The sequence below is a fragment of the Nicotiana tabacum genome, chromosome 17 (genome assembly GCF_000715075.1).
Source record: "Nicotiana tabacum cultivar K326 chromosome 17, ASM71507v2, whole genome shotgun sequence".
In the NCBI taxonomy this organism is placed as follows: Eukaryota; Viridiplantae; Streptophyta; class Magnoliopsida; order Solanales; family Solanaceae; genus Nicotiana; species Nicotiana tabacum.
Genome location: NC_134096.1, coordinates 23,273,396 through 23,301,155, shown reverse-complemented (window position 1 = coordinate 23,301,155; position 27,760 = coordinate 23,273,396). Strand labels below are relative to the sequence as shown.

At 39.9% G+C, this 27,760-nt stretch overlaps 1 protein-coding gene across 1 annotated transcript; it reads left to right on the top strand.

Annotated features, from left to right (window-relative positions):
- Window positions 1–267: 267 nt before the first annotated feature.
- LOC107787449 (serine carboxypeptidase-like) lies at window positions 268–4,251 on the top strand. Its single transcript, XM_016609030.2, has 8 exons — window positions 268–729; window positions 1,320–1,488; window positions 2,125–2,244; window positions 2,405–2,548; window positions 2,683–2,833; window positions 2,930–3,018; window positions 3,127–3,385; window positions 3,823–4,251. Exons 1-8 carry the CDS (start codon window positions 404–406, stop codon window positions 4,068–4,070), a joined length of 1,506 nt encoding a protein of 501 aa, XP_016464516.2. The 5' UTR covers window positions 268–403; the 3' UTR covers window positions 4,071–4,251.
- Window positions 4,252–27,760: the final 23,509 nt, after the last annotated feature.

Here is a 27,760-nt window from a genome sequence, read left to right as displayed (position 1 = left end):
TCTTTATATCCATGATAGTAAATGACCCTTAAAGTGAAGAAAAGTGGGATGGGTAGAGGTAGAGTTGAGTTCTTTCTGAAGAGAAATAATAGTGCAAATGTCCAATGATTGATTAGACGAAGTACCTAATTAGTGAATATATGAAAACTTAAATCCATAAATAAATAAATATATAATAGAACCCTTGCCTTTTCCTTCACCTCACACCTTTCCCCCAAAAAGAATCGGTACTTTGTCCATATTAGCATCATTCTAAACAAACAGAGCGTTTTAAATACCATGTTTCTTCCCCCACCCATTCTCTCACACAGACACACAGTAACATTACATAGCACAATGCCTATTTCACACTCTTCCTCCACCTTATAAATATCAGTGCCCCCCACAAAGTCATTCTTAGAAAATGGAATCCTCTTTCTCTTTTCTCTTTCTTGCTTTATTTCTCCTTTTTCTTTCTTCTCCTGCTCTTTCGTCCAATAATGACGATGAGTTTGTCCTATCTTCTACTAAATTTCCTGTACCAATGGCAGAAAAACTCATCAATCAGCTTAACTTATTCCCTAAGCATGATATCAATAAGGTTGAACCAGGGAAATCTGTAGCAACCACTGAGCAAAGACTCTTTGAGAAGAAATTCAATTTATCTTATCTTGGTGATTCTGGAGCCACTGTTCAAGACTTGGGTCACCATGCCGGTTATTATAGTCTTCCACATACTAAAGATGCAAGGTATAAATGAATAGCATTAATCGTTTAAATTATATGCACTTACAATATTAAGATTGTTTACTCCATCGACACAATTTAATCAATCATAGCAATTTACGTAATAATCTAGTTTTCAGGTTACCATAACTGATTATTTGTTGTTATAAGTCTTTTTGCACTGTTAGTTCACAAAACATAAACTAGATTACTGATAATTGGTTTTTGTTATTCTTTTTGCTTTGTTTTGAGCTTGTCTGATAGGTTTTTTGTACTGCTAGTTGTTTTATAGTGTCGGGTCAATGACTGGTAATTGTTATGGTTTTCATATATTTTCTGGCTTTTATGATGCTGTTATTATTCCTTTGGTTTCTGTTGATGGTACTGATATATTGTCTCTTTTCGTTTTCTTAAGCCGATGGTCTTTCGGAAACAGTCTCTACTCCCTCGGGTAGGGGTAAAGTCTGCGTACACACTATCCTCTCCAAACCCGACTAGTGGGATTTTAATGGGTCGTTGTTGTTATTTGCTTTGTTTTGATTTTAAAAAAGAAGAAGGAAATCTTGGCAGTGTTCACTGTTTTGAATTTTTTTTCACTTTTGGTGTTTTTGCAGGATGTTTTATTTCTTCTTTGAATCAAGAAGCAGCCAGAATGATCCAGTTGTTATATGGCTAACAGGAGGGCCAGGATGTAGCAGTGAACTGGCTGTGTTTTATGAAAATGGACCTTTCAATATAGCAGACAATATGTCACTTGTCTGGAATGATTTCGGCTGGGACAAGGTTCTTGTTTTTCCTTCCTTCTTTTTCTTTAAACATTAAGCCTATTTGTTTCAAGATGCGTCTAAACTGATTCAAACATCATTGTTTTAAAAAAATATAAGGTTAGATTTGTTGAAGATTATGATGAGAATACACTCCATTTTACTAAGATGTTATTCAAAAGAATTTCTATCATGCATAGTATCTTTACACCTAACTGCTCTTTGTTAATTGGGACTAGTAGAATTTTACATGTTCAAAAGGGATAAAGATTTTCTTTTTCTTGTTTCTTGAATAACGGTTGAGATCTTTGAACTAAGCTTTTTGCTTCTCTTCATTTACACGTAAAGCCCCTGGGAACCTGTTCATCTTAAATATTTTTTCCAATACCGACAGTGCCCTAATCACTTTATTTGCTTTCATTTTCCTGAATAAGTAAGATTCCTCTCCTGGAATTTCTGATAGATTTCTTGATTTAAGTAGCTTTTCAGTATCAATTATTTGCAAGCAATGACCACAATTGAAAATTTTGAACTGCATGCGATGAGTTCGAATTAAGCAAACCAATGGACTTCAAATATCAAATTGTTAAACTGAATTTCTCTTTTGCTTTGATTGTTAAGAATGATAACATGGAGCTTAATTGCAATTTGATAGGTCTCAAACCTAATATATGTGGATCAGCCAACTGGAACTGGTTTCAGTTATAATTCTGACGAGGATGACATTCGTCACGACGAAAGGGGTGTAAGCAATGATCTTTATGACTTCTTGCAGGTGTGTTACTCTCTGTTTTGTGCTGTTTCCTCTTTTTCTTTTTCTTCTCATTTTAAAACTCTAAATTTGGACTAGTATTAATATCAAAATAATTTGAATATTGTCATTCTAGTTTCCAATTTAAAGTAAAAAACCTTATCTTTTTTTTAATAATTACTAGGCCTTCTTCAAGGCACATCCACAGTATGAAAAGAATGATTTCTACATCACTGGAGAATCATATGCTGGGCATTACATTCCAGCATTTGCTTCGCGGGTTCATCAAGGTAACAAGAACAAAGAAGGAATTCAGATAAACCTTAAGGTACTTATAACTAATTAGTCCATCTTCTATCTTTTCCTCTCCTATAAAATCTTTTCTTTTCTTTTTGCCAATTCTCAATCGCTAACTCTTTTGCACTTATTATGCTGCTAATTGCGCGAATTATATTTGATTAGGGATTTGCTATTGGTAATGGACTCACTAATCCAGAAATTCAGTACAAAGCCTACACTGACTATGCATTGGATATGAGATTGATCCAAAAAGCTGATTACAATGCCATAGACAAGTCATACCCAAAATGTCAACAGGCTATTAGGCTTTGTGGTATTAATCTCACTAAAACACCACAATCTGTTTTCTTCATCCCATAATCATTCATTATTTTTTACATCAACTTTGTCCTATGCAAAAAAACGTTAGGAACTGATGGTGGAAGTGCATGCATGGCTGCTTATCTTGTTTGCACAGGCATCTTCAACAAAATTATGGATGTTGTGGGTGACAAAAATGTAAGAAAACAGTTTTTTTTATTTGCTCTCTTGGCTAATCATAATGTAACTAGGATCACATAGATTTCTAACCATAATATGTGTTAATTTGTTACCTTCGAGCTGCAGTACTATGATGTCAGGAAGACTTGTGATGGTGACCTCTGCTACGACTTCTCCAAGATGGAAACTCTCCTCAACGATGAACAAGTTAAGCATGCCCTTGGTGTCGGGGGTATTGATTTCGTTTCGTGCAGTTCTACAGTTTACCAGGCAATGCAGTTGGATTGGATGAGGAATCTTGAAGCTGGTATTCCTCCACTTCTTGAGGATGGCATCAAGCTACTTGTCTATGCTGGGGAATATGACCTTATCTGCAATTGGCTTGGTAAGCTTCATTCATTTGTTATCCAAAAGAACTGGTACAATCCTGAATTGGGAGAATCCTAGATTATGTGCAGTCTATTTAAACTTACCAATCCACAGTGTGAGATGAGCTTAAATGGAACGACCTTCGGAGAGGATTCATATAATTAGCTTCAACTTGCTTGAGATTGAGGCATAGTCAGGAGCAGATATAGCTCTTAACCTGCAGGTTCATTCATACCGAGTATTTTGAATGTGGAACATAGATCTCTATATGAAAACTCACTAAAATTTCAACAAATATTAGATCCGAACTCATAATTTTAAAAAGTAAAATAAGTTTAATGCTAAAAGTCCTAAAGTCTAACTCATCAAGGTTAAATCCTGCTAAATACTTGATCCGCCTCTGGGCATAGTTGTTGTAATCCAGAACTAAACTACTTTTCCCTGTATGGACAGGGAACTCGAGATGGGTGCATGCAATGGAATGGTCTGGGCAGAAAGACTTTGGGGCAGCCCGATCCGTACCCTTTACAGTAGATGGTGAAGAGAAAGGAATTCAAAAGAACCATGGGCCTCTGACTTTCCTCAAGGTCCATGATGCAGGTCACATGGTTCCAATGGATCAACCTAAGGCAGCACTGGAAATGCTCCAGAGGTGGATGCAAGGGAAATTGTCCAAGGAAGGTCACTTTGCTCATATGTAACTTCTTCAATTAATGAGTTACAATACAAAGATACAATAACAGTTTTACAAGTTCATATGTGGTTCCAGGAAATGATACTAATCATGTAAATACACTTCACCATTTCATGTTATCCTACACCTAGTTTGAGGAGAATGGTGTTCGTTCTGAGGTTACACTAAGCATTAAAATGTTGAAGAACCACAATCCAACTCTTTTAATTTGTTAATTTTACCCGACCTTGTGCATCAGGACAAACACTCCCCATATCATTGATCTCCGGTTAATAACCATGTCAAATATTTTGCATTTATAAATTCTACTAGCATTTATTTGCCCTTCCCACTAATGGCAAGCAGTAGCATCATGCTCTAACAATTTGAAGGGAAAAGAAAATGGCATGTAGGCATAGAACTTAAATTTAACAAGTACTCATGGATATTCTTACCGCACAACACTAGTTTATAACATCTTCAACGGTTCATTCAATTATTTGCAATCTGCTATATGAAAGGAGGGCTTAATAATGCTAGAAAGAACATATAGGAAGCAATTCAGCCATTCTACATGCAGATTCACCAAGGGGTTAACGCTTTCGCCTTTACTGCACCCAGAAAACCACATTCTAACAATGCACGGTAACAGAAAGAAAAATCCTTTTTCAGACTCATGCCATGTAATAATACTTGAATAAAAAAACAAAAATCTCAACAGCGCAACAAAATTTTCATTTTCCCCCTCTATGGTGATACATCTTTTTCATTGTTCTATATGGCTCAAGGATTATGAGTGAAGCACATTAATCTCCACATTTAAGAGGGGGAAAGTTTATATAGTTTCTCTCACTGAGATGGATAAATACACAGAAAATCCAGGTCTTATCAGCTAATGGGTTGGGATAGATTCTACATAAATTCCCAAATAACTGCAGCTTTCCATCTTTTAGCCCTCTATGCACTATAAGAATCAAATAACATTGCACAAAAAAATGGACACCTCTCGTTTCAGACCTCGCATCATGTAATAACACAACACCAGAAACTCATCCTTTCACCCCTCTGTAATAATGCATCTATATCATTGTGTGATTTTGCTCATGCAGTTTCGCTAATTTTCCTATAAATTTCATTCCTTAAAAACCCCTAAATCACAGATTGCTTTGGAATTCTCAAAAGGTCAGAAGAATCCTAGCCTTTAATTGACTGGTCATGCTCATCCTGAATGATTAGAAATTCCGTCTTTTCAATTCTTTATTTTTTCCCCCTCTTAAGTAGCATATTAGCTTGAAAGGGTCCTTGCCTTAATCTCATTCTCCTTTTTTTCCGGAAAATTTAAATGAAAAAGGAAAATGGCAGTTCAAGCTTCAAACTAGAATTTAAGAAAAAACTGAAGAATAGTCCAAGTACCAGGAAAAGGGAAGTTCCTGGCGAAGTCGAAAAACTTGTCTGCAGATCCAATTAAGAGTACCAGAATTTAACACCAAATTGATTCCTACTAAATGAAAGTACTTACCAGTAAACGTAACAGTCGCCTGTGACAGAGAAAGGGTATAAGCCATTGCTAAAACTGCAGTATTTGGGGATATGCCAGCGAGTCTTTTTACTTTAGATTTGAAATATAACTGCTGCAAGGGAACATGATTCGTGAATGGTGTATTTCTTTGGTAAGGAAAAAGATGAAAATCAAACTTCGACAAAAATTACATTTCGGTTCCTCTAGAATTCAAGATTTGTACTTTCTGCTAAATGGTTTAGACCTCATTTGTTTGCACTTAATGAACGTCTGAATCTTAATTATTCAGATCTCACACATTAAATACATTTATTTTTAAAGTCTGAATCTTAAATATTCAGATCTTAATCATTAAGTATGTTTGTTTTTTATACTTCACAACCACTTAATGAGGGTGTTCCTTAAACTATTTGGAGATCTTAATCAAGATTTGTACTTTCGTCTAGTGGCCCCTTAAACTTGAAGAAATTTGTCACACCGAAATCAAACTTACTCATTTTTTATTTAAACACTTCTACTTGATAAAAATACAAATAATAAACACCTCAAGTTGAGGGTGTTCCTCAGTTGTTCTGACATAATTGACACATCTAACGTCACATTGTTCGTCTATTATTGTTGGAAGTATAATTTATGGGCCATAATCGTTTTTAACCATTTTATCAAATTTCTAAGGAAATATAATTTATGGGTCTTTATGTTCTTCTTCGGCGGCCACCATCATGACAAATATCTTCCACCATGAACATACTATTCGTAAAACAGTGTTGATAAAAACAAAATAGAAAACAGAAGGTTAGAACAAAAAAATATAAAATTATTCTGAGCCCACAATTTTTTTTGTGTGAAATCTAATTCCCTCATTGTTGCCAAAGGTATTTGAATAATTCATGCAAAGATAGAACAAAAAACTATTTTATATGTAACGACCCGACCGCTCGTTTTACCTACTAGATCCCCGTTCCCCAAATTAAGGCTTCCCGTATGTGCTTTTATTATTTTATGACTTGCGGGGATGGTTGGTTTAGGTTTGGAAGGGTTCGGATTGAAATCTAAATACTTAGTTCCTTTATAGTGGCCTAAGGTGGCCAAGTTTGACTTGAGTCAACATTTTGAGTAAACGACCTCGGAACCGAGATTTGAAGGTTTCAATAGGTTCGTATAATTATTTCGGACTTGGATGTGTGTTCGGATCGGGTTTCGGGTAACCCGGAAGTGTTTCGGCGCTTAATGTGGAAAGTTGGTTCATTGAAGGTTTTCTAGTTCTTTAAATTTGGTTTGTAGTAGACTTTGGTATTATCGAGACCCGTTTGGGATTCTGAACCTGAGAATAGCTCCGCGTGGTAATTTATGACTTGTACGCAAAATTTGGTATTATTCCGAGTAGTTTAAGTATGATTCGACGCGTTCAGAGCTAATTGAAAATTTTGAAGTTCATAAGTTGATTCAAGTTGGTTTTGGGGTACGATTCTTGATTTTGATGTTGTTCTACGTGTTTTGAGGGTTCGATCGGGTCCGTATTATATCTATGGACTTGTTGGTGCGATTGGTCGGGGTCCCGGGCGGCTCGGGTGAATTTCAGACCACCCGGAGCTAAGTCTGGAAAACTAAATATGCTGGTTCTAGTTTCTTCGCTAACGCGGAGGTGGAGTCGCCTCCGCTTAGAAGGAATTGGAGACTGGGCATTTTTTCCCTTCGTTTTCGCATGCATGGGGCCGCGTTTACGAAGGTCTAGGTTAGGTAGCCTTCACGTTCGCACTTGAGGGCTCGCGTTCGCGTAGAACAAGGGCCTAATATGGTCAGTCGCTTTTACTCTTCGCGTTCGCGAAGGTGTGACCGCATTCGCGAAGGTGTGACCGCATTCGCGAAGCTAATGCTTCTCTCGCGTTCCCGAAGAAGTGCTTCACTTCCTAGTCCAGTTATGTCTTCGCGATCGCGAGCCTTCTTCCGCGATCGCGAAGAAGGAATTACTGGGCAGAATGGATCTTTAATACGGGACTTAGTCTCTTTTCTCTCATTTCCCACATGGTCTTGGGCGATTTTGAGAGAATTTTGTGAGAGATTTTTATCAACATCAAGAGGTAAGTGAACCCTATCAATTCTTAAAAACACAGATTATGGGTAGATTTAACATGAAATTAAGGAAAACATTGTGATATTTTGCTAGAACCTAGGGTTTGGTAAAAATGAGTTTTGACCACAAAATATATCATTTAAATGAGAATAAATTATATATTTGAGTTCGTGAGGTCATAGGTAAGATTTATATTCAAAAAAATTCGGAATTCGAGCAAGTGGGCCCGGGGTGAATTTTAGGAACTTTTCAAATTTGGTTGGGTAATTACTCTAATAGCTAAATTATGAACTTTTGAGCATATATTTATTAGTCTATACGACTTTTGGTTAGTTTCGTAGTCCTCGGTGTCGTTTGAGGAGTTCTAGTGAGGTTGAAGAGCCGGATTGAGGACTTGGGACCGAGGTAAGTCTGCCTAACCTTGTAAGAGGAAACTTATCCCCTTAGTTGTATTATTGTTGTGTGCTACTTGTTATGGGAGTTACGTACGCACGAGCTGACGAGAGTCCGTACGTAGTAATATTCATAATATGTCCGGGTAGACTTAGATTCACATCATGTCTTTATTTGTACTATTTATGTCTATCATGTGTATTAATTGTATTGATTAGGGCTGATACTGAGGATTTAAATTGAAGATAACGACTTAGCTTCTTAATTTAGAAAAATTGAGAAATACTTGATAAACTATAAATCCATGTCTTCTCGTCTTGCAAGTGCTTTCGCGAGCGAGGTAAACCTCTCTATACTTATGGGATTGGGTCGTTCGCCTCGGCATGATGGTAACACTACTCTTTTGGGATCGGGCCATTCGCCTCGGGATAATGGTAACACTACTCTTATGAGATAGGGTCGTTCGCCTCGGCAATTGGTAATATTATTCTTATAGGATCAGGCCGTTCGTCTCGGCAGTACTGAGTACCACTATTCCTATGGGATCGGGTCGTTCGCCTCGGCAACTTCGTGCTTAATAATTGGAATTAGATTTGGTTTGTTATTATTGAGTTAGCGCCTTCAAGGCCGATTATGACGTGCTTAGTTACTTGATAAAGACATATGTGTGGACTTACTGTAGTTACTTTATCTATTTTGTTTCTATTTGTTGTACACTCACCATGTCCACTTTATGTATTTATATTGTTATTTGACCTCTAGTAAGAGTCAAGTCGACCCCTCGTCACTACTTCTTCGAGGTTAGACTAGATATTTATTGGGTACGTGTTATTTTCCATACTCACGGTACACTTCTGCACTGATGTGTAGGTACTGAGACAAGTACAACCAATGGTCACATGAGCGCATAGTCGATAATCTACGGAGACTTAGGCTAGGGAAGGCCTGCAGCTCCTGTCAGAGGAAGAGGGCGTCCTAGAGTTGCTCCCGTTGTACTACCAGTGGATCCAGTGGAGGATCCTGTTGTTGAGGAGAAGGTTGAGGTGCCTGCAGCTGTGCCAGCCCTAACAGATTTCATGACTGCGCCGAGATACCAGGAGGTCATGGGCCGTATGCTGTGGTTCATGGACTCTATGACGCAGGTTGGTTAATTTCCAGTGGACCCTGTCACATGTCAGGCGGGAGGGGGAACACAGACCCCTACCGCTCAGGCTCAAGGGCACGCCGCTGTCGTTTATCAGACCACAGGTACACTACCTGTGGGCGGAGCCCAGCCAGTTGCAGTGGTTGTGCCAGAGGATGTACTAGTCGCGGTCGTTGATCAACAGAAGTGGCTGGACAAATGGACTAGACTTCGGCCCCTAACTTTGGGGGTGAGCGGTCAGAGGAACTTTAGGATTTCATTGACCGATGCAAGGATAGGCTACGAAACATGGGGATTTTGGGGTCCAATGGGATGGACTTCACCACCTTTCAGCTTGAGGGAAAGGCCCGCAGATAGTGGTAGGCTTACCTTCTTAGCAGGCCAGCAGGTTCACCTCCCTTGACTTGGGATGAGTTTACTCATCTGTTCTTGGAGAAGTACATACCACCTTCTGAGAGAGAGGAACTTCGGGGTTAGTTTGAGCGACTCCGTCAAGGTCACATATTTTTCACCGACTCTGAGGCGAGATTCACTGACTTGTCTCGCCAGGCAGCTATTATACTCCCTACAGACGTAGAGAGGGTGCGGAGGTTATTGCAGGTGTGCACCCTGAGATTCAGGTTCTTATGGCCCATGAGGCAGATATGGGGACTTCCTTTCATTATGTTGGGGATATAGCCCAGAGGATCGAGCGTATTCGCAACTGCAACGGAGAGTTTGTGCCGAGGAACAAGCGACCCCGGCAGTTTGGAGGATTCAGTGGCGGCCCACCTGCGGCAGAGGTCAGTTCCTGAGGAGTCGCCTAGCAGGCCCATGCAGTCAGCACCACCGCCTGCTCGGAGTTTCCGGCACGACCCTACTTTAGTGCCATTACAGAGGTACTTACAGTCTGCCAGCTATTCAGGGTTCCTCCAGTGGGTATTCAGGCTATCATGGTTAGACTTCAGGTCAGCAGCCCACTACCCCGAGGGGTTGTTTCTAGTGCGGGGATCTTGGCCACGTGAAGAAGTTTTGTCCCAAACTTTGGGGCAAGGCCAAGCAGCAGGACCATCATCCCATGATTACCGCACCAGCTACTGCACCGCCCGCCCGTCCGGCAAGAGGCGGAGGGCAGGTGTCTAGGGGTCGTCCTAGAGGTGGAGGTGAATCAGGTGGTGCTCCGACTAGATTCTATGATATCCTCACTAGGCCAGAGGCAATCGCCTCTGATGTAGTGATCACATATACTATTTATGTCTGGGATGCCTCAGTATTATTTGATCCAGGGTCTACTTACTCCTATGTGTTCTTCTCTATTTGCTCCTTATTTAGATGTGTCCTGCGAGTCCTTGGGTGTTCCTATATATGTGTCCACGCTGGTGGGTGATTCTATTATTGTGGATCGGGTCTACCGATCCTGTGTTGTGACTTTCTGTGGATATGAGACCAGAGCGGATCTTCTATGGATATGAGACCATAGCATGGTCCACTGGAAATAAACCAGCATGCGTCATAGAGTCCATGAACTACAGGATACGGCCCATGACCTCCTGGAATCCCGGGGCAGTCATGAAATCTGCTGGGGCTGGCACAGCTACAGGCGCCTCATCCTGCTCCTCAACAACAGGATCCTCCACTGGATCCACTGGTGGTACAACGGGAGCAACCCTATGGTGCCCTAGTGCTCTGACAGGAGCTGGAGCCCTTCCCTAGCCTCTACCTCAGCCTCTAGCAATGGGGGGAGAAGCTTCTCTACTGCCTGGTACATCCCCCGCGCGCGTTCTCACCATCTATGAGAGATCAATAGAAAGATACTTAGCAAAATATCAACTGCACGATTGGAGATAAAGAAAGAAAAGTTTCCTAATACCCTATATCCTCTCGAGGATAAGTACGAATGTCTTCGCACCGATCTGCAAGACTCTACTAGCCATGCTCATGACTCGTGAGACCTATGTGAACCTAAAGCTCTAATACCAAGCTTTCACGATCCAAAACCCATAGTAGGTTGCGTTGCCACCTAACACCGCAGTTAGGCAATCCCACAAATATTATTTACCCTGTTTTAACATTTAAATTAAAGTTTTCCTTTTAAAAGAAACAAAATAAGAAGGATCTCATGCATCCGTATCTATGCCTTTCTTAACCAAAATAGCAACACAATAAGTACATCCACTGTAGTGATAAGATGATAAGTACAATTATCTAATACATAATTTAGATGTGAAAAATTGTAGAAGACCAATTTCATATTCCATTTCTGGTTTTTGAAAAGGGAGACTGTCGTCCTTTGCTAAAGTTGTTTTGGTTTCATAGTCTTCATAAAAATATTAGTAAATATTAAGAAATAAATAGTATATGATTTAGCGAACTATAACTATCTTTTACTAAGTCTAAGACTTCTTTTAAATCCTATGTCTTTTAGGGCTTGCCTAGATTATTTATATGATTCAAAGAGATAACATAAAATATTCAATCAGATATGATAAATGTCATATACATGTGAGAAAGAAGGAAAGTAAAATTTAATAAAACAATAAAAGAAAAGGATGGACTCTGGTTTGGGCCTGGAAAGAAGCAGGCCCAGCAAATAGCAGGAATGGATATCATCAAACTTCAGACTCCCAAATGCACAGGTACAGGACTTGGGCCTGACTTCTTTGAGAACTCGGCAGGCCCAATGGTAATACATGTTCAAGAAAGAAGAAGAAGAAGGTTATTAGGTATGCTATCCAATGTACATAATTACACATGAAATAAAATAGTGTGGGCCTGAGGCAAATTATAATAACCATTAGCAATCTAGAATATAAAAATTAAACTAGTGTGGAGTCACATGTTGTAAAGTGATCCACATTGAAAGCCTTTAGTTGTCATTAAATACTAAAACCTAAAGGGAGTAGTAAATGTCAATAGATTAGAGGCTAAGGGTAGAGTTCCTTTCATGGCCAAAGTACTGTTTGGATCCCTGACACTTCAAAATTCCCAAGGGTCTCAAGGCCCAGGGCAGTGCTTGTGTCAGGGAGAGTAGCTTAACCAAGAACTAAACTTTACTCTTAACTACTCACACTCACTCTTACCTACATGTTTAGGTGCATGTGAGTCACTCAGAATATATACATTTCTTATAACAGCCAAATATAGAATATCATAGGATCATAAGATAGCCAATTCACATTGTTGTAACCACATTTCAAAGCTAAGTGTATGATTCACTGTGAATAACATGGTATATTAGGTATGCCCAAAGAAATCAACTTCAAGCACACATAGAGACAATGGCATTATCAGATTACTGTTAGGAACCCAAAAACTTGGATCATATGTCTTAAGAATAGAGTAAATGCATGGCCCAAACCTATAAAGTCCCTGGGCATAGACACATTCCCTTAATAGCCTAAGTCTTAACTTCTAGCATGTATATAATTTAACAGTCTCAATTAAAACTTCTAAAGAATATTAATAGAGATGTAAGTTAAGCACTTCAATTAAAACCTCTAAAAGTATTAACAGAGATACAAATTAACAACTACAATTGAAAATTTCTAAAGAGTACTAATAGAGCCTCAAGTAAACAGTCTTGCCTCATTCTAAAGAGTACTAATAAGTGCAGAGTATCCAAGGCAACACCAACAAGGAACACTTAGCAAAAATCATATTATGACAAACATGAATTAGGATGTATCCTCGTAGAATCAGGCTAACAATGTCACTATATGAGTTTTAGAAAGGGGTAAGGGTATCATTACATTGGGGAATCTGTTAAGCAAGTCAAGTATGGGATTTAGGGTATAGTGAAACCTAATTACAACACTTTAGCACAACAGATGAAGCATCAGAACATGAACACGTTTTAACCAAACATCATAGCTTATGTTAAGTGTATGGGAACTTTCAGAATCCACACGAGAGTGGTACAAGAATCTAATGAGCCTAGGATATGCTTATATAATGTGTTAAAGCAGTCATGAGTTTAATCAAATGATTAATGTCCTTCTAAAAATTAGCAGAATCAAAGAGGCATGCCAAAAAGAAGAGATGGGTTCAATGTCATGACTGGTATTCCAAAACCAAGATGACTGACTTATTTTTATCACTAAGCAAGTTCATATTTTATTTAAGTCTAGGTTGCCAGGTGAATCATTATAAAATGCAAATAACAACCAAGGCAAATTAGTATAACAATCATGGCAATTCTAATAAAACATAAAAGAGGTCTAAAACTAGCTATCATGGTTGTTTAAGAGTTCCTTAGTTGTTTTCAAAGTTAACTAGTAGATATAAATCAGCAGATGTTCATTAAGATCAACACATAGTTCTAATCTCGACAACTTAAGAAACTTGTGATTCTCGAGTCAATTTATCAACCATATGCCATTAACAAACACATGAAAATAGTAAGTTATTAGCTCATCATCAACAACATCATTTAGTAAGAGATAATAAAACGAATCATGCTTGCAAATTCAAACAATTTAAAAGGAGAGTAGAGTTGAGGTTTTACTGACCTCTTTTAAGGCAGCAAACCAAACAAGTGCTTAATTTAGCCGTTTAGAAAGCCAAAGACTCAAACTTCGATCAGTAAGCAAACTCATAACTAGAAAGAGAGAAAATCAAATATTGGGTAAGACCTTGAACTTCAATTGAAATTTTTTGAATGACACTATACTGTGTATTAATTTTCTTTTGATGTTAGGTGCTCTTTGGTGTGTTAGGTGATAGCATTTAAGGCTCATATTTATAGTTGCCATTGAAGCATTTAGGGTCCCAACCGATTCAAGTTAGATAGTGGACAGTGATAAAAGATTAATAATGATAGCAAGGTGGATAAAATCAGAGAAACACAGGGGAAAGAATCATCAAGAACATTACATGGGCACGAGTTTGAAGGATTCAACCATTGAGAGTGAGAATCCATCGGAAAACGAATGTTAATGATAAATATATAGATATCAACCATGCATGCTCTGATTTGAAAGAACGGGTGAGGGGAATCAAACGAATGAATTTTCGTCATTTTAGGTCTAGGGTTTCAAATTGGGGTTTTTGAATTTTAATGATGAATGGGGAAAGGTTTAGGCGGGATTCACGAATATAGAAGACATAAAGGATGATTTCTGCTAATGATTCATGACCTTGCACTAATTAATACAAGGTTTTGAGATTGATATGTAACGACCCAACCGGTCATTTTACCTACTAGAGCCTCGTTCCCATAATTAAGTCTTCATGTATATTCTTTTACTATTTTATGACTTGCGGGGATGGTTGGCTTAGGTTTAGAAGGATTCGGGTTGAAATTGGAACACTTAGTTCTTTTATATAGGCCTAAGATGGTCAAGTTTGACTTGAGTCAACATTTTGATTAAACGACCTCGCAATCAGGATTTAAAGGTTCCAATTGGTTCGTATGTTGATTCCGAACTTGGGTGTGTGTTCGAACCGGTTTTCGGTTAACCCGGGAGCGTTTCAATGCTTAATGTGAAAAGTTGGTTCATTGAAGGTTTTCTAGTTCTTTAAATTTGGTTTGGAGTAGAATTTGGTGTTATCGAAGTCCATTTGGGATTCCGATCCTGGGAATATCTCTGTGTGGTGATTTATGACTTATACACAAAATTTAGTTTCATTCCGAGTAGTTTAAGTATGATTCGACGTGTTTAGAGCTAATTGAAAAGTTTGATGTTCATAAGTTGATTCAAGTTGGTTTTGTTGTACGATTCTTGTTTTTGATGTTGTTTGACGTGTTTTGGAGGTTCGAGAGGGTCCGTATTATGTTTATGGACTTGTTGGTGTAATTTTTTGAGATCCCGGGTGGCTCAGGTGGATTTCGGACCACCTGGAGCTACGTCTGGAAAACTAAAAATGTTGGTTCTGGTTTCCTTCTTCGCGAACACGGAGGTGGAGTCGCGTTCGCGTAGAAAGAATTGGGGAGTGGGCATTTTTGCCTGGGACCGCATTCAGGTCTGTGTCCGGTAGCCTTCGCATTCACGCTTGAGGGCCCGCGTTCGCGTAGAACAAGTGTAAGGCCCCGTGAAATTTTACCTAGAATCCGAAGAGTTAAAGGAAAAAGTTTGCAGAACATGGCAGTTTTGCGGTCCACTACGCGATTGCAGAACTAGTTTGCTGACCACAGATCGGCTACTGATTGAAGCAGAAAGATTTGCCAATTTTGAGGACCATTATACGGCCATTATGCGGCCGTAGAACTATTATGCGGGCTGCATATCCCATCGCAGATCCAGCATGAGAAATTTTGGAAGGAGGTTCTGCGGTCCATTATGAGACCGTAGAAGTGGTATGCGAGCCGTAAAGCTATCGCAGAGTGAAGCAGAAATGCCCAGTTCTATAGGGCCATTATGCGGTCCATTTTCCGGATCGCAGAAGTGTTATGTGGTCGCATATGTGACCGTAGATCTGCATCGGGGTTTTATTTTTCCAATTTTAAATCCCGACCCTCATTTCATTTATCTAGCCTAAAGGTTCATTTTTTGGGGATTACATGATATTTTAGAGAGAGGAGAGGGCTATTATAGAGAGAGGAAAGGAAGGATTAAGGATTTCACTACTCTACTCTGATCAAATCTTGGGAATTTCATCAAAAGGAACTTGCTAGGGCTTCAAAATGTAAGAATTCCTTACCCCAAATCTTCAATTTTGGGTTTGGGTTAATTGTTGGTGATGAGGGTAGATTTTATCACATGCATGAGCTAATAGATACTGCGGGGAAGTTGTTGAACAGTCTTGGGTGGTTTTGTTGTTGAATTAGTTGAGGGAAAGGTCGGGTCACAGTCGTAACAACCCTTGCCATGCGAATTCCTCTAATCGTGCTTATAATTCTCTCCTCCTTTATAAATTGGCATCGTTAGGAGTGTTGGGACATTATTGTGGAACTACGAAAAGCTCTTTCGAGGTATGAAGGCTAAACTCTTTTTTCTGGTATTGGAATTCCCGTGTTCTTACAATACTCTATCGTGTGAAGTTCGAACATGGAACTCTATTGATGTGGGGTATTAAACTAGTAAAATTGATTCCCGATTGGCATAACATGTTAGAACTCTCGTGTTTTAATGATTCTCTATTTTTGATATAATTATGTTATACTCCTTTTGGGAAGAAGATCTTGTACGAAATCAATGTGATTAAACACTTATTTCTCAGATGATGAAACCTTACGAACTTAAACTTGTTTAGGCCAAAGGTGCCAAATGGTTGATTGGAAGGGAACTCTTTTGTACAAACTATTATCATTTTTGGGAATCCGAAGTGTGGCATTGTGAATACACCTCCACCCGCATACATTAGGGTGAGGCGGTTGGGCCGCTTTGTATGGAGTTGTGGTATTGTGAATATACCTCCACCCGCATATATTGGGGTGAGGCGGCAGGGCCGCTTTGTGTAGAGTTGTGGCATTGTGAATACACCTCTACCCGCATACATTGGGGTGAGGTGGCGACGCTGCTTTGTGTGGAGTTGTGGTATCATGAATACACCTCCATACGCATACATTGGGGGTGAGGCGGCAGGGCCGTTTTGTGTAGAGTTCCTGGTATTGTGATTGCACCTCCACCCGCATACATTGGGGTAAGGCGGCAGGGCTACTTTGTGTAAAGGTAGTTGTAGAGGATCCCCGACTTAAAAATTTATAAATGTTATTGAAATCTCTTAATAAATTTGCTATGGTTTTAACAAATATCTAAGCCTTTTATTGTTACCATGATTCATCATATTCATGTTGTATTTCCAAGTCCTTGCATAGGCATTTTGGTTTTCATACTAGTACTATCCGACATGTACTAACGTCCCTTTTTTGGGGGGCGCTGAATCTTTAATGGAAGCGGGTGATTCCATAGCGGAAGGCATTGACCAGTGATAGCGGTATACTCTCTTCCCAGTTGAATTGGTAAGCCTCACTTCATTTCGGGGCCATGCATTTTGAGGTATAGTCGGAGCCTAGTTACCGGCACTATCATTGTACTCTTTTGTATCTATTAGAGGCTCTGTAGACATGGTATGGTTTGTGTATTGGTATTGGGAAAGTCAAGATAGTAATGTCATATGTGTATTACATGTTCCACCTCAAACTATGAAAGTGTATGTATTTTGAGACTTTATAAATGAAGTAACTAATGGTGATGGAATTAACATTCTTCATGAACCTTCTTGGTCTTAATTAATGAAGTTTATCTTCTCTTTATTTATGGTTGAGTTGGGTAGAAGGCAATCTAGTAGGCTTGCTTGACCAGGTGATCTCGATTGAGTGCCAGTTGCGCTCCCCGAGGTCGGGGCATGACAACAAGGGCCTGGGGGTCAGTCGCTTCCAACTGCCCGTCAGTCTATGGATGAAAGGCTGTGCTGAGCTCTACTCGGGTACCCAACTCGCTCTATACTGCTTTCCAAAAATGTAAAGTGAACTGAGGGCCTCTATCTAATATAATGGAAATAGGCACACCATGCAATCGAATAATCTCATGAATGTAAATCTTGGCCAACCTCTCTGAAGAGTAAGTAATCACCATAGGAATAAAGTGTGCCGACTTGGTCATCCTACCGATAATGACCCAAACGGCATCAAACTTCCTCAACATCCGTGGCAACCCAACAATGAAGTCCTTAGTGATGCGCTCCCACTTCCACTCCGGTATAGCCATCTGTTGGAGTAGGCCACCTGGCCTCTGGTGGTCATACTTGACTTGTTGGCAATTTAGACATCTCTCCACATACCCAACTATGCCCTTCTTCATCTGTTGCCACCAATAATGCTGCCTCAGATTGCGATACATCTTCATAGTACCTGGATGAATAGAATACCGAGAATTACACGTCTCCTCTAGAATTTTCTCCCTAAATCCATCAGTATTAGGAACACATAAGCGACCCTGGCGTCGTAGAACACCATCCTCGCCGATAGTAACCTAATTGGCACCATCCTGTAGTATTGTCTCTCTAAGAACCAACTAGTGTGGATCATCGTACTGACGAGCCTTGATATGCTCAAGTAATGAAGACTGGGCCACAACACATACAAGAACTCGAATGGACTCTGAAATATCCCACCTCACAAGTCTATTAGCTAAGGACTCAATGTCAAAGCCAATGGCCTCTCATTTGTCGAAATGAAGGCCAAACTACCCATACTCTCGGTCTTTCTGCTCAAGGCATCTGCAACCACATTCGCCTTGCCTAGATGGTAAAGGATGGTAATATTATAGACCTTCAGTAACTCAAGCCACATGTGCTGCCTCAAATTAAGGTCCCTCAGCTTAATTAAATGCTGAAAGCTGCGATGATCGGTGTAAACCTCACAGGACACCCCATAGAGATAAATGCCTCCAGATTTTGAGAGCATGAACTATCACGGCCAACTCCAAATCATGAACATGGTGGTTGTTCTCATGGGGATTCAGTTGACGTGAAGCATATGCAATAACTCTCCCCTCATGCATTAATACATAACCCAATCTAACACGTGAAGCGTCACAATACACAGTATGCATCCCCGAACCGAAGGGCAACACTAACACTGGTGTTGTAGTCAAAAAGGACTTGAGCTTTTGAAATCTCGCCTCACAATCATCGGACCATCTGAACGGAGCACCCTTCTGGGTCAATGTAGTCAAGGGCGCTACAATAGACGAGAAACCCTCCACGAACCGATGATAATAACTTGCTAACCACAAGAAACTCCTGATATCGGTCGATGTGGTAGGACGAGGCCAATCCTAGACTACCTCAATCTTCCTGGGATCCACCTTAATACCCTCACCTGATACAACATGCCCCAAGAAAGCCACGGAATCCAACTAGAATTGGCATTTGGAAACTTAGTATAAAGCTTCTATTCCCGCAAGGTTTGAAGCATTAACCTCAAATGTTGCTTGTGCTCCTCCATGCTACGCGAGAAGATCAATAAGTCATCAATAAAGACAATGACAAATGAATCAAGATACAGCCTGAACACTCGGTTCATCAAATCCAAAATGCCGCCCGAGCGTTAGTCAAGTTGAAGGACATCACTAAAAATGCATAATGGCCATATCTAGTTCGAAACGCCATCTTCGGCCATATTTAGTCAAGGTAATAGTCTTGGCATAGCAATAAAGAATGGTATGATACGAGGACAACCAGTCCATGCCTATGATAACCTCAAAATCAACCATATCGAATAATAGAAGATCCGCTCGGGTCTCATATCCACATAAAGTCACCATACAGGACTGGTAGATTTGATCCATAACAACATAATCACCCACTGGAATGGACACATATACAAGAACGCCTAAGGACTCGCGGGACACATCCAGATAAAGAGCAAATAAATAAGAAACATAAGAGTAAGTAGACGCTGGATCAAATAATACCGAGACATCCCTACGGCAGACAAAAATAGTACCTATGATCACTGCATCGGAGGAGATTGCCTTTGGCCTGGTGGGGATAGCATAGAATCTAGCCGAATCGCCTCCTGACTGGACTCTACCTCTAGGACAACCTTACACACATTCCCTGCACCTCTAGCCGGACGAGCGGACGGTGTGGTAGATGGTGCGGTAAGCATGGGCTGATTGTCCTACTGCTCGGCCTTGCACCGAAGCCTGGGACAAAACCTCTTCACGTGGCCAAGATCCCTGCACTCGAAACAACCCCTCAGAGCGATGGACTACTGACCTGAAGTCTGACCCTGGTGGCCTGAGTACCCACTAGAAGAACCCTAAATAGCTGGCGGGCAGTAAGTACTCTCTAGAAAGGCACTGAAGTACGGTAGTACTGGAGCATTCCGAGTAGGAGACGGTGCTGACTGTATGGGCCTGCTGGGCTAACCCCTTATGAATTGACCTCTGCCCCTAGGTGAGGCGCCAATAAATCCTCCAAACTGTCAGGGCTGCTTGTCCCTCGGTGCAAACTCTCCTCTGCGGTTGCGAATATGCTCGATTCTCCAAGCTATATCCACAACTTGAAGAAAGGAAGTCCCCATCTCTGCCTCACGGGCGATAGGAACCTGAATCTCATGGTGCAGACCTGCAATGAACCTCTGCACCCTCTCTGCGTCTGTGGGGAGTATAATAGTTGCATAGAGAGACAAGTCAGTGAATCTCGCTTCATAGTCGGTGACGGATATATGACCCTGACTGAGTCGCTCAAACTGCCACGATGCTCCTCTCTCTCAGAAGGTGGTATGTACTTCTCCAAGAACATATGTGTAAACTGATCCTAAGTCAAGGGAGGTGAACTTACTGGCCTGCTAAGAAGGTAAACCTACCACCATCTGTGGGCCTTGTGCTCAAGCTGAAAAGTGGGGAAGTCCACCCCGCTGGACTCCAATATCCCCATGTTCCAAAGAATATCCTTGCACCGGTCAATGAAATCCAGTGGGTCCTCTGACCACTCCCCCCCAAAGTTAAAGGGACGAAGTATAGTCCATCTGTCCAACCGCTTTTCCTGATCAGCGATCGCGACTGGTACAACCTCTAGCATAGCCGCTACAACAGGCTAGGCTCCACCTGCAGTTAGTTCACCTAAGGACTGATAAATGGCAACGACATGCCCTGGAGCTTGAACGGTAGGTGTATGTGTTCCCCCTCCCACTTGACATGTGGCAGGGTCCGCTGAAAATAAACCAGCATGCATCATATAGTCCATGAATCGCCGCATATAGACCATGACCTCCTGGAATCCCGACACAGTCATGAAATCTACTAGGGCTGGCTTAGCTGCAGGTGCCTCATTCTGCTCCTCAATAACAGGATCCTCCAATGGATCCACTGGTGGTATGATGGGAGCAACTCTAGGACGCCCTCGTCCTCTGACAAGAGTTGGAACCCTCCTCTGGCCTCTGCCTTGGCCTATAGCAATGAGTAGAGCAGCTCCTCTACCGCCTGGTACATCATCTGCATGCGTTCTCACTATCTGTGAGAGATCAATAGAAAGATACTTAGCAGAATATCAACTGTAAGATAGGAGATGAAGAAAGAGAAGTTTTCTAACACCCGATAGCCTTTCGAAGATAAGTACATACGTCTACGCATCGACCTGCAAGACTCTACTAGGCCTGCTCATGACTCATGAGACCTTTGTGAACCTAAAGCTCTGATACCAAGCTGTCATGACCCAAACCCGTAATAGGTCGCGATTGCAGCTAACGTCGCCGTTAGGCATGCCCACAAGTGAAAATACTATTTAGTTACCCCTTTTAACATGTTAAAACAAAAGTTTTCCTTTTAAAAGAACGAATTAAACAAGATTTCATGCCACTGTAACAACTCTTTTTAAACAGAATACCAGCATAATACGTACATTCACTGTGGTGATAAACAAATATGAGTATAGTAGTACATAAATGCTACAAGTCCCCAAAACTAGGCGTCATAAGTACATAAGCAATCTAGAGAATATACAAAACTACTAAAACTACTGTCTAAAAGTGATAGACAGAAATAGTAAATAAGATAGAGGGAGACTCCGATGTTGTAGATCGTAGTAAGGCAAGTAGCTCACTACTAAGTCTTCGTAGATGATCGGATACACTCCTGTGTGACCATTGGTAGTACCTGTCTCGGTACCTGCACATCAGTGCAGAAGTGTAGCTTGAGTACGGAAAACAACGTGTACCCAGTAAGTATCTAGTCTAATCTCAAAGATGTAGTGACGAGGGGTCGACTTGACACTTACTAGAGGTCAAATAATAATAATATAAATGCCTAAAGTAGACATGGTGAGTGTACAACAAGTATCAATGAAGTAAATAAGAGCACTATAGTAAATCCACTCATGAGTCTATATTTAATTACCAACATATCATAACTGGTTGCGAAAATGCTAACTCGATTATACCCAAACCAGAACCCGTTTCTATTATTAAGCACAAAGTTGCCGAGGAGAACGACCCGATTCCATAGGAATAGTGTTACTCAGTACTGCCAAGGGGAACGAACTGATCCAATAAGTATATTATTATCACACTACCGAGGTGAATGGCCTGATCCTATAAGAATACTATTACTCAGTACCGCCGAGGCGAATGACCTGATCTCATAAGAATAATGTTACCATCATGACAAGGCAAACAACCCGATCCCATAAGAGTAGTGTTACTATCATGCCCATGCAAACGACCCGATCCCATAAGAGTAGATAAATGTACCTCGCTCGCGGAAGCACTTGCGAGACGAGAATACACGGGTTTATAGTTTATCAAGTATTCCCTAGTTTTCTGAAATAAGAAACTAATTCGATATTTCCAATTTAAATCCCCAGTTTCAGTGCTAATCAAGACAATCAATACACATGATAGTCATAAATAGTACAATTAAAGGCATGATGTGAATTTAAGTCTTCCCGGACATATCATAAAATATAGCTACGTACAGACTCTCATCACCTCATGCATACATAGTTCCCCACAGCAAGTAGCACACAACAATAATACACCCAAGGGGATAAGTTCTCTCTTACAAGGTTAGGCAAGAGACTTACCTCGATTCCAAGTGCTCTATCCGGCTCTCTAACCTCACAAGAACTCCTCAAATGGCGTTGAGGGCTCCGAAACTAACCAAAAGTCATATAGAATAGTAAATATACACTCGAATATTCATAATTTAGCTTTTATAGTAATTACCCAACCCAATTTGGAAGATTCATGAAATTCACCCCCGGGCCCACGTGCCCGGATTCTAAAAATGTTTGGATATAAAAGTTACCCATTACCTCCCGAACTCAAATATATAATTTATTCCAATTTTCTTTACCAAATTCGTGATCAAATCCCAAATTTACCAAAACAATAGGTTCTTCACAAAATCCCACTAGTTTCACCAACATTCCATGTTTAATCTGCCTATAATCCTCGTATTTAACTTAAAAATAGGTGGAGTTTACTTACCTTGTATTGTAGATGAGAATACCCCTCAAAAGTGCTCTCAAAATCGCCCAACACCAAATGAAAGTGTGTGGAAAATGGCTTAAGTCTCGGATTAAAAGCCCTCACTGCCCAGCTGCTTCTGAGGACCAAGTGTCGCACCTGCGACGCTGCACCTGCGGAAAATCCATTGCTGGTGCAGGTGCAGTTCCTACTAAGGTTGGTCAAGTCCGCATCTATGGAGAATCATGCGCACCTGCGCATCCGCTTCTGCGGAAACTGTCTGCACATGCGCACTCGCGTAGATGCGGAAAAAACCTCGCATCTTCAATCGCTGCTCCACCCACTACATGCCGCTTCTGCGGTCACTACTCTTGCACCTGCTTGTCTGCACCTACAGCCAAACCCTCCGTAGGTGCGATGACACCAGCATATTAGCAGGTTTAGCAGTTCAACCAAAGTCTGAAATGATCTGATTCAATCCGAATCATACTCGAGCCCCTCGGGACCCTGTTCGAGTATACCAACAAGTTTCAAAACATATAATGGACCTACTCGAGGCCAAAAATCATATCAAACAATATCGATTCTACAAATCGCAACCCAATTCAAGACTTTTGAAACTATGAACATATGACATCCGAAACCTACGCCAAATCTGTCACGACCACATCCTAGGGCCGCGATGGGAAACTGGAGCTAACTACTTATTACCACTAACATGCTATCTCATACTCATACATAAACTGCTAAAATCATAAATAAAGCTTTAAAGGGGATACATACTATATACTGGGATTTCATACAACTGGATGGCCGATAAGACCTACCATGACTGCTATACAAACTATATCTAAACCGCAGGATTCATGTCTACAAGCCTTTTAAGAATAACTGCTTAACTGAACATAAGAACGGGACAAGGCCCCACCATACCCATATATAACACTAAACATACCACTATACTCGCAACTCCAGAACAAATGAGTGCCTTCGAGTTTGCTACCTGTTGTCTTACTGATGTCTGTCTTTTCTTGGACTAGCTATACTTGTGGGCATGAAAACGCAGCATCCCCCCAAGAAAAAAGGACATCAGTACGACTGATGTACTGAGTATGTAAGGTAGAAATACAATCATAAAGAAACTAAGTAATATCATGGACAATAATAATGTAACTCAAATACATGCACTTATCTAAACAGTCTATATGTTAGCTTAGAAAGACAGTACAAGAAACAAGAAGGTAATTGAAGTATGTCAGAAGTACTGAGAATGCATATGAAACATATGGCATATTTGGAACTACCATCCTTAGTAAAATAAAGAGTAACATAAAGAAACTCGAAATATAACTGAAGTGCATCGCTTACCTTTGAATATGTTATCATACTAGTAATACCATATCTATATATGTGGTGTCTCTCATATCTTCATACAAACTATCATAATCTATATAAGTGCATGAACACTATCTCACTTAATGGCGTATGCACGCCCAAACATGTATATCCGTATGAATAGTCTCAATGCGTCTGAACGCTATGTGTCTGAACACTCATGCATCTGAACGCTATGTGTCTGAACACTCTGCGTCTGAACGCTATGTGTCTGAACACTCTGTGTCTGAACACTATGTGTCTGAACACTACTGTCTGAATGATTACTATATATATTTATATGCATCTAAAATTCTAAATGTCTATCTCATGTATAACTATAGAGTGCTAAACCAATATACGGAACATGCTATATTCATCATCTACATGTGTCTAAACACTTACAAATCCATACTATCTATGCACACATATATATATACATAATCGTCGCTTAACAGAGCTGTCGTGGACTTGCGGGCTGATCACAGAACATAAATGGACCTTTCCGAACCTCAAACTAACTCCTGGACATAGAGAATTGCATACCTCAAAGAGTCCATTATATACCACAATGGGTTGCACACTTCAAGCAATGGCCAACACTCACTCAATTGCGAACCTCAGAGCTCGAGTACGGGGAATTTTTAGTGAACTGGGTATAATCTTACAACTACGTATATGCCATTCTAACACAAACAAGACATGGAATTGAGATTCTCAAATAGATTATAACTGAGTTTCAAAGCTCATAATTTGGCAAGAAACAAGGAAAACTCACAATAAGATTCATAGTCTCATATGGATCAATTTTACCGTATTTGACAAGTTCATGCCTCTAAAAAATAAGGATAAACCTTACATATAACAAAGTCTTGAAGTTGAGCTTTCTAAACGGATTGTGGCTGAATTGCAAGGTTCATATCTTAATAATAACAAGGAAAGATTCATACTTGAACAATAGTTTTTCAAGAATCATATGAAGAAAATGAATTGTAACTTGACCAAACTCATGCCTATGAAGAAAGAAGTTAAACCTCACATACCTTAGCCTTTATTTTCTTCAAATCCTTATCAAAAGTAATTCTTGAAATATTACAGCAAGGTTTTCTTCAAATTAAGGTTGGCTTCAACAATTTAAACTCCTTAAAACTCAAGTAGGATATACAACATGAACACCCCCACGCCTCTCAAGTCTTGCATGAATTAATCTACCCAAAGTTACTGAATTTCTTGGACAATCTACAAGGAGAACATGAGAGAATATTTGGGGACTTGTTTTACCTCAAGAGGTTTTTGATATGTTCTGAAAAATTGTAGAACAAACTGAATATAAAAAGCCACCGCCTCACTAAGGTAGTAGGTGACTAAGCTCCATTTTTGGCAGCTTGAGTGACCCTGCTTTGAACCCTCATTTCTCCCTACTCTCAAATCATATCAACAAATGGTTTAATGTTTTGGAAACTAGATTCAACAAACTCCAACTTTAGTTTTTTAATCATCCTCAAATTCCTTATGGATTGGGAGAAAATTTGCATGTAAGTTGGCCTAGTGACCTGTCTGCTTTTGCCGTAATACTCTAGTGATGTTGTGTCAGCCCTACTTCGAACGCTCATAAATTTTTACTCTGATGTCGTGATGTACGGTCTTAATCAATTACATACATAGGCCTTCGATTTCATATATAATTTATCCCCAAAAGGCTCCATAAGCTAGGAGAAAAGCTGGTCGCAAAGTGATCTAGTTACATGACGTATCTTAATCGAAATTGCGGCAACTCAAGCCGACTTTTCTAATACGACATGTTTGGGATTATATACATAACGTATAATTGAAGTACAATATATGTGGCTTGTAAAATAAATTTCTAAACACGTCAAATCCTTTTAAATCGTACTTTGCACATCACGCGTAGAATAAATAAAGTCGCAATAAATAAAAACTCGGGGTGTAATAGAATCATACCAAAACAATTCCGATTGACCTTAAATTTTGCAAACAAGTCATAAATGACACAACTGACCTATTCTAACTTCTAGAATTGACATCCAACCCCGATATCAATAAAGTCACCTTCAACTTTCTAACTTTTGCCAATTTGAGCCTAAAAGACCTACTAGCCTTCAAATCAACATCCAGACATGCTCCTAAGTCCAAAACTATCATACGAACCCATTGGAACCTTCAAATCTTTTTTTCATGATCATTTACTCAAACTATTGACTCAAGTCAAATTTGGCCACCTTAGGCAACTATTAAGGAACTAAGTGTTCTGACTTTAATCCGAACCCTTTGCAAACTCAAACCAACCATTCCCGCAAGTCATAAATCAGTAAAAGCATATACGGGGGTCTTTATTAGGGGAACGGGGATCTAGAAAGTAAAACAATCGTTCAGATCGTTATATACCTACACTATCTTTAAAACTTCACTAAACTCACACAAGTCCTAACCTTTGAACCTGAGGTAAATCTTCTGTTGCTATTGTTTGTGTATAATAGCATGCCTTATTCTCCAATGAGATTAGTATGAAGCAAAGAGCTATTATAGAGAAGTGATCATGCCATTTGTTTAGAATGAGACAGGACTGTTAGCCTGGGGCTCTATTAATACTCTTTAGAAAGTTTCAATTATAGTTGTTAATTTGTATCTCTGTCAATACTTTTAGTGGTTTTAATTGAAGTGGTTAACTTACATCTTTATTAATATTCTTTAGAAGTTTTAATTGAGATTGTTAACTTTTATGCATGCTAGAGGTTAAGACTTAGGCTATTAAGTGAATGTTTCTATGCCTAGGGACTTTATAGGTTTAAACCATGCATTTACTCTATTCTTAAGACATATGATCCAAGTGTTTGGGTTCCTAACAGTAATCTGATAATGACCTTGTCTCTATGTATGCTTGAAGTTGATTTATTTGGGCATACCTGACATACCATGTTATTCATGGTGAATCATATACTTAGTTTTGAAATATGGTTACAACAATGTGAATTGGTTGTCTTATGATCCTATGGTATTCTATATTGGCTGTTATGAGAAATGTATATACTCATACCATGTGGTATCATGAGGTATATGGATTTACATTGAGTGCCTCATTGGTACCTAAACCTATAGGGAAGAGTGAGGGTGTGTAGTTAGGGGTATTTGGGAGTAGAGTTTAGTTCTTGTTAAGCTATACTTCCTTGACACAAGCACTGCCCTGGGCCTTGAGACCCTTGGGAAATTTGAAGTGTCAGGGATCCAAAGAGTGCTTTGTCCATGAATGGAACTCTACCCTTAGCATCTAATCCATTGACATTTACTACTCCGTTTAGGTTTAGTGTATAATGACAACAAAAGGCTTTCAATGTGAATCACTTTGCACATGTGACTCCACA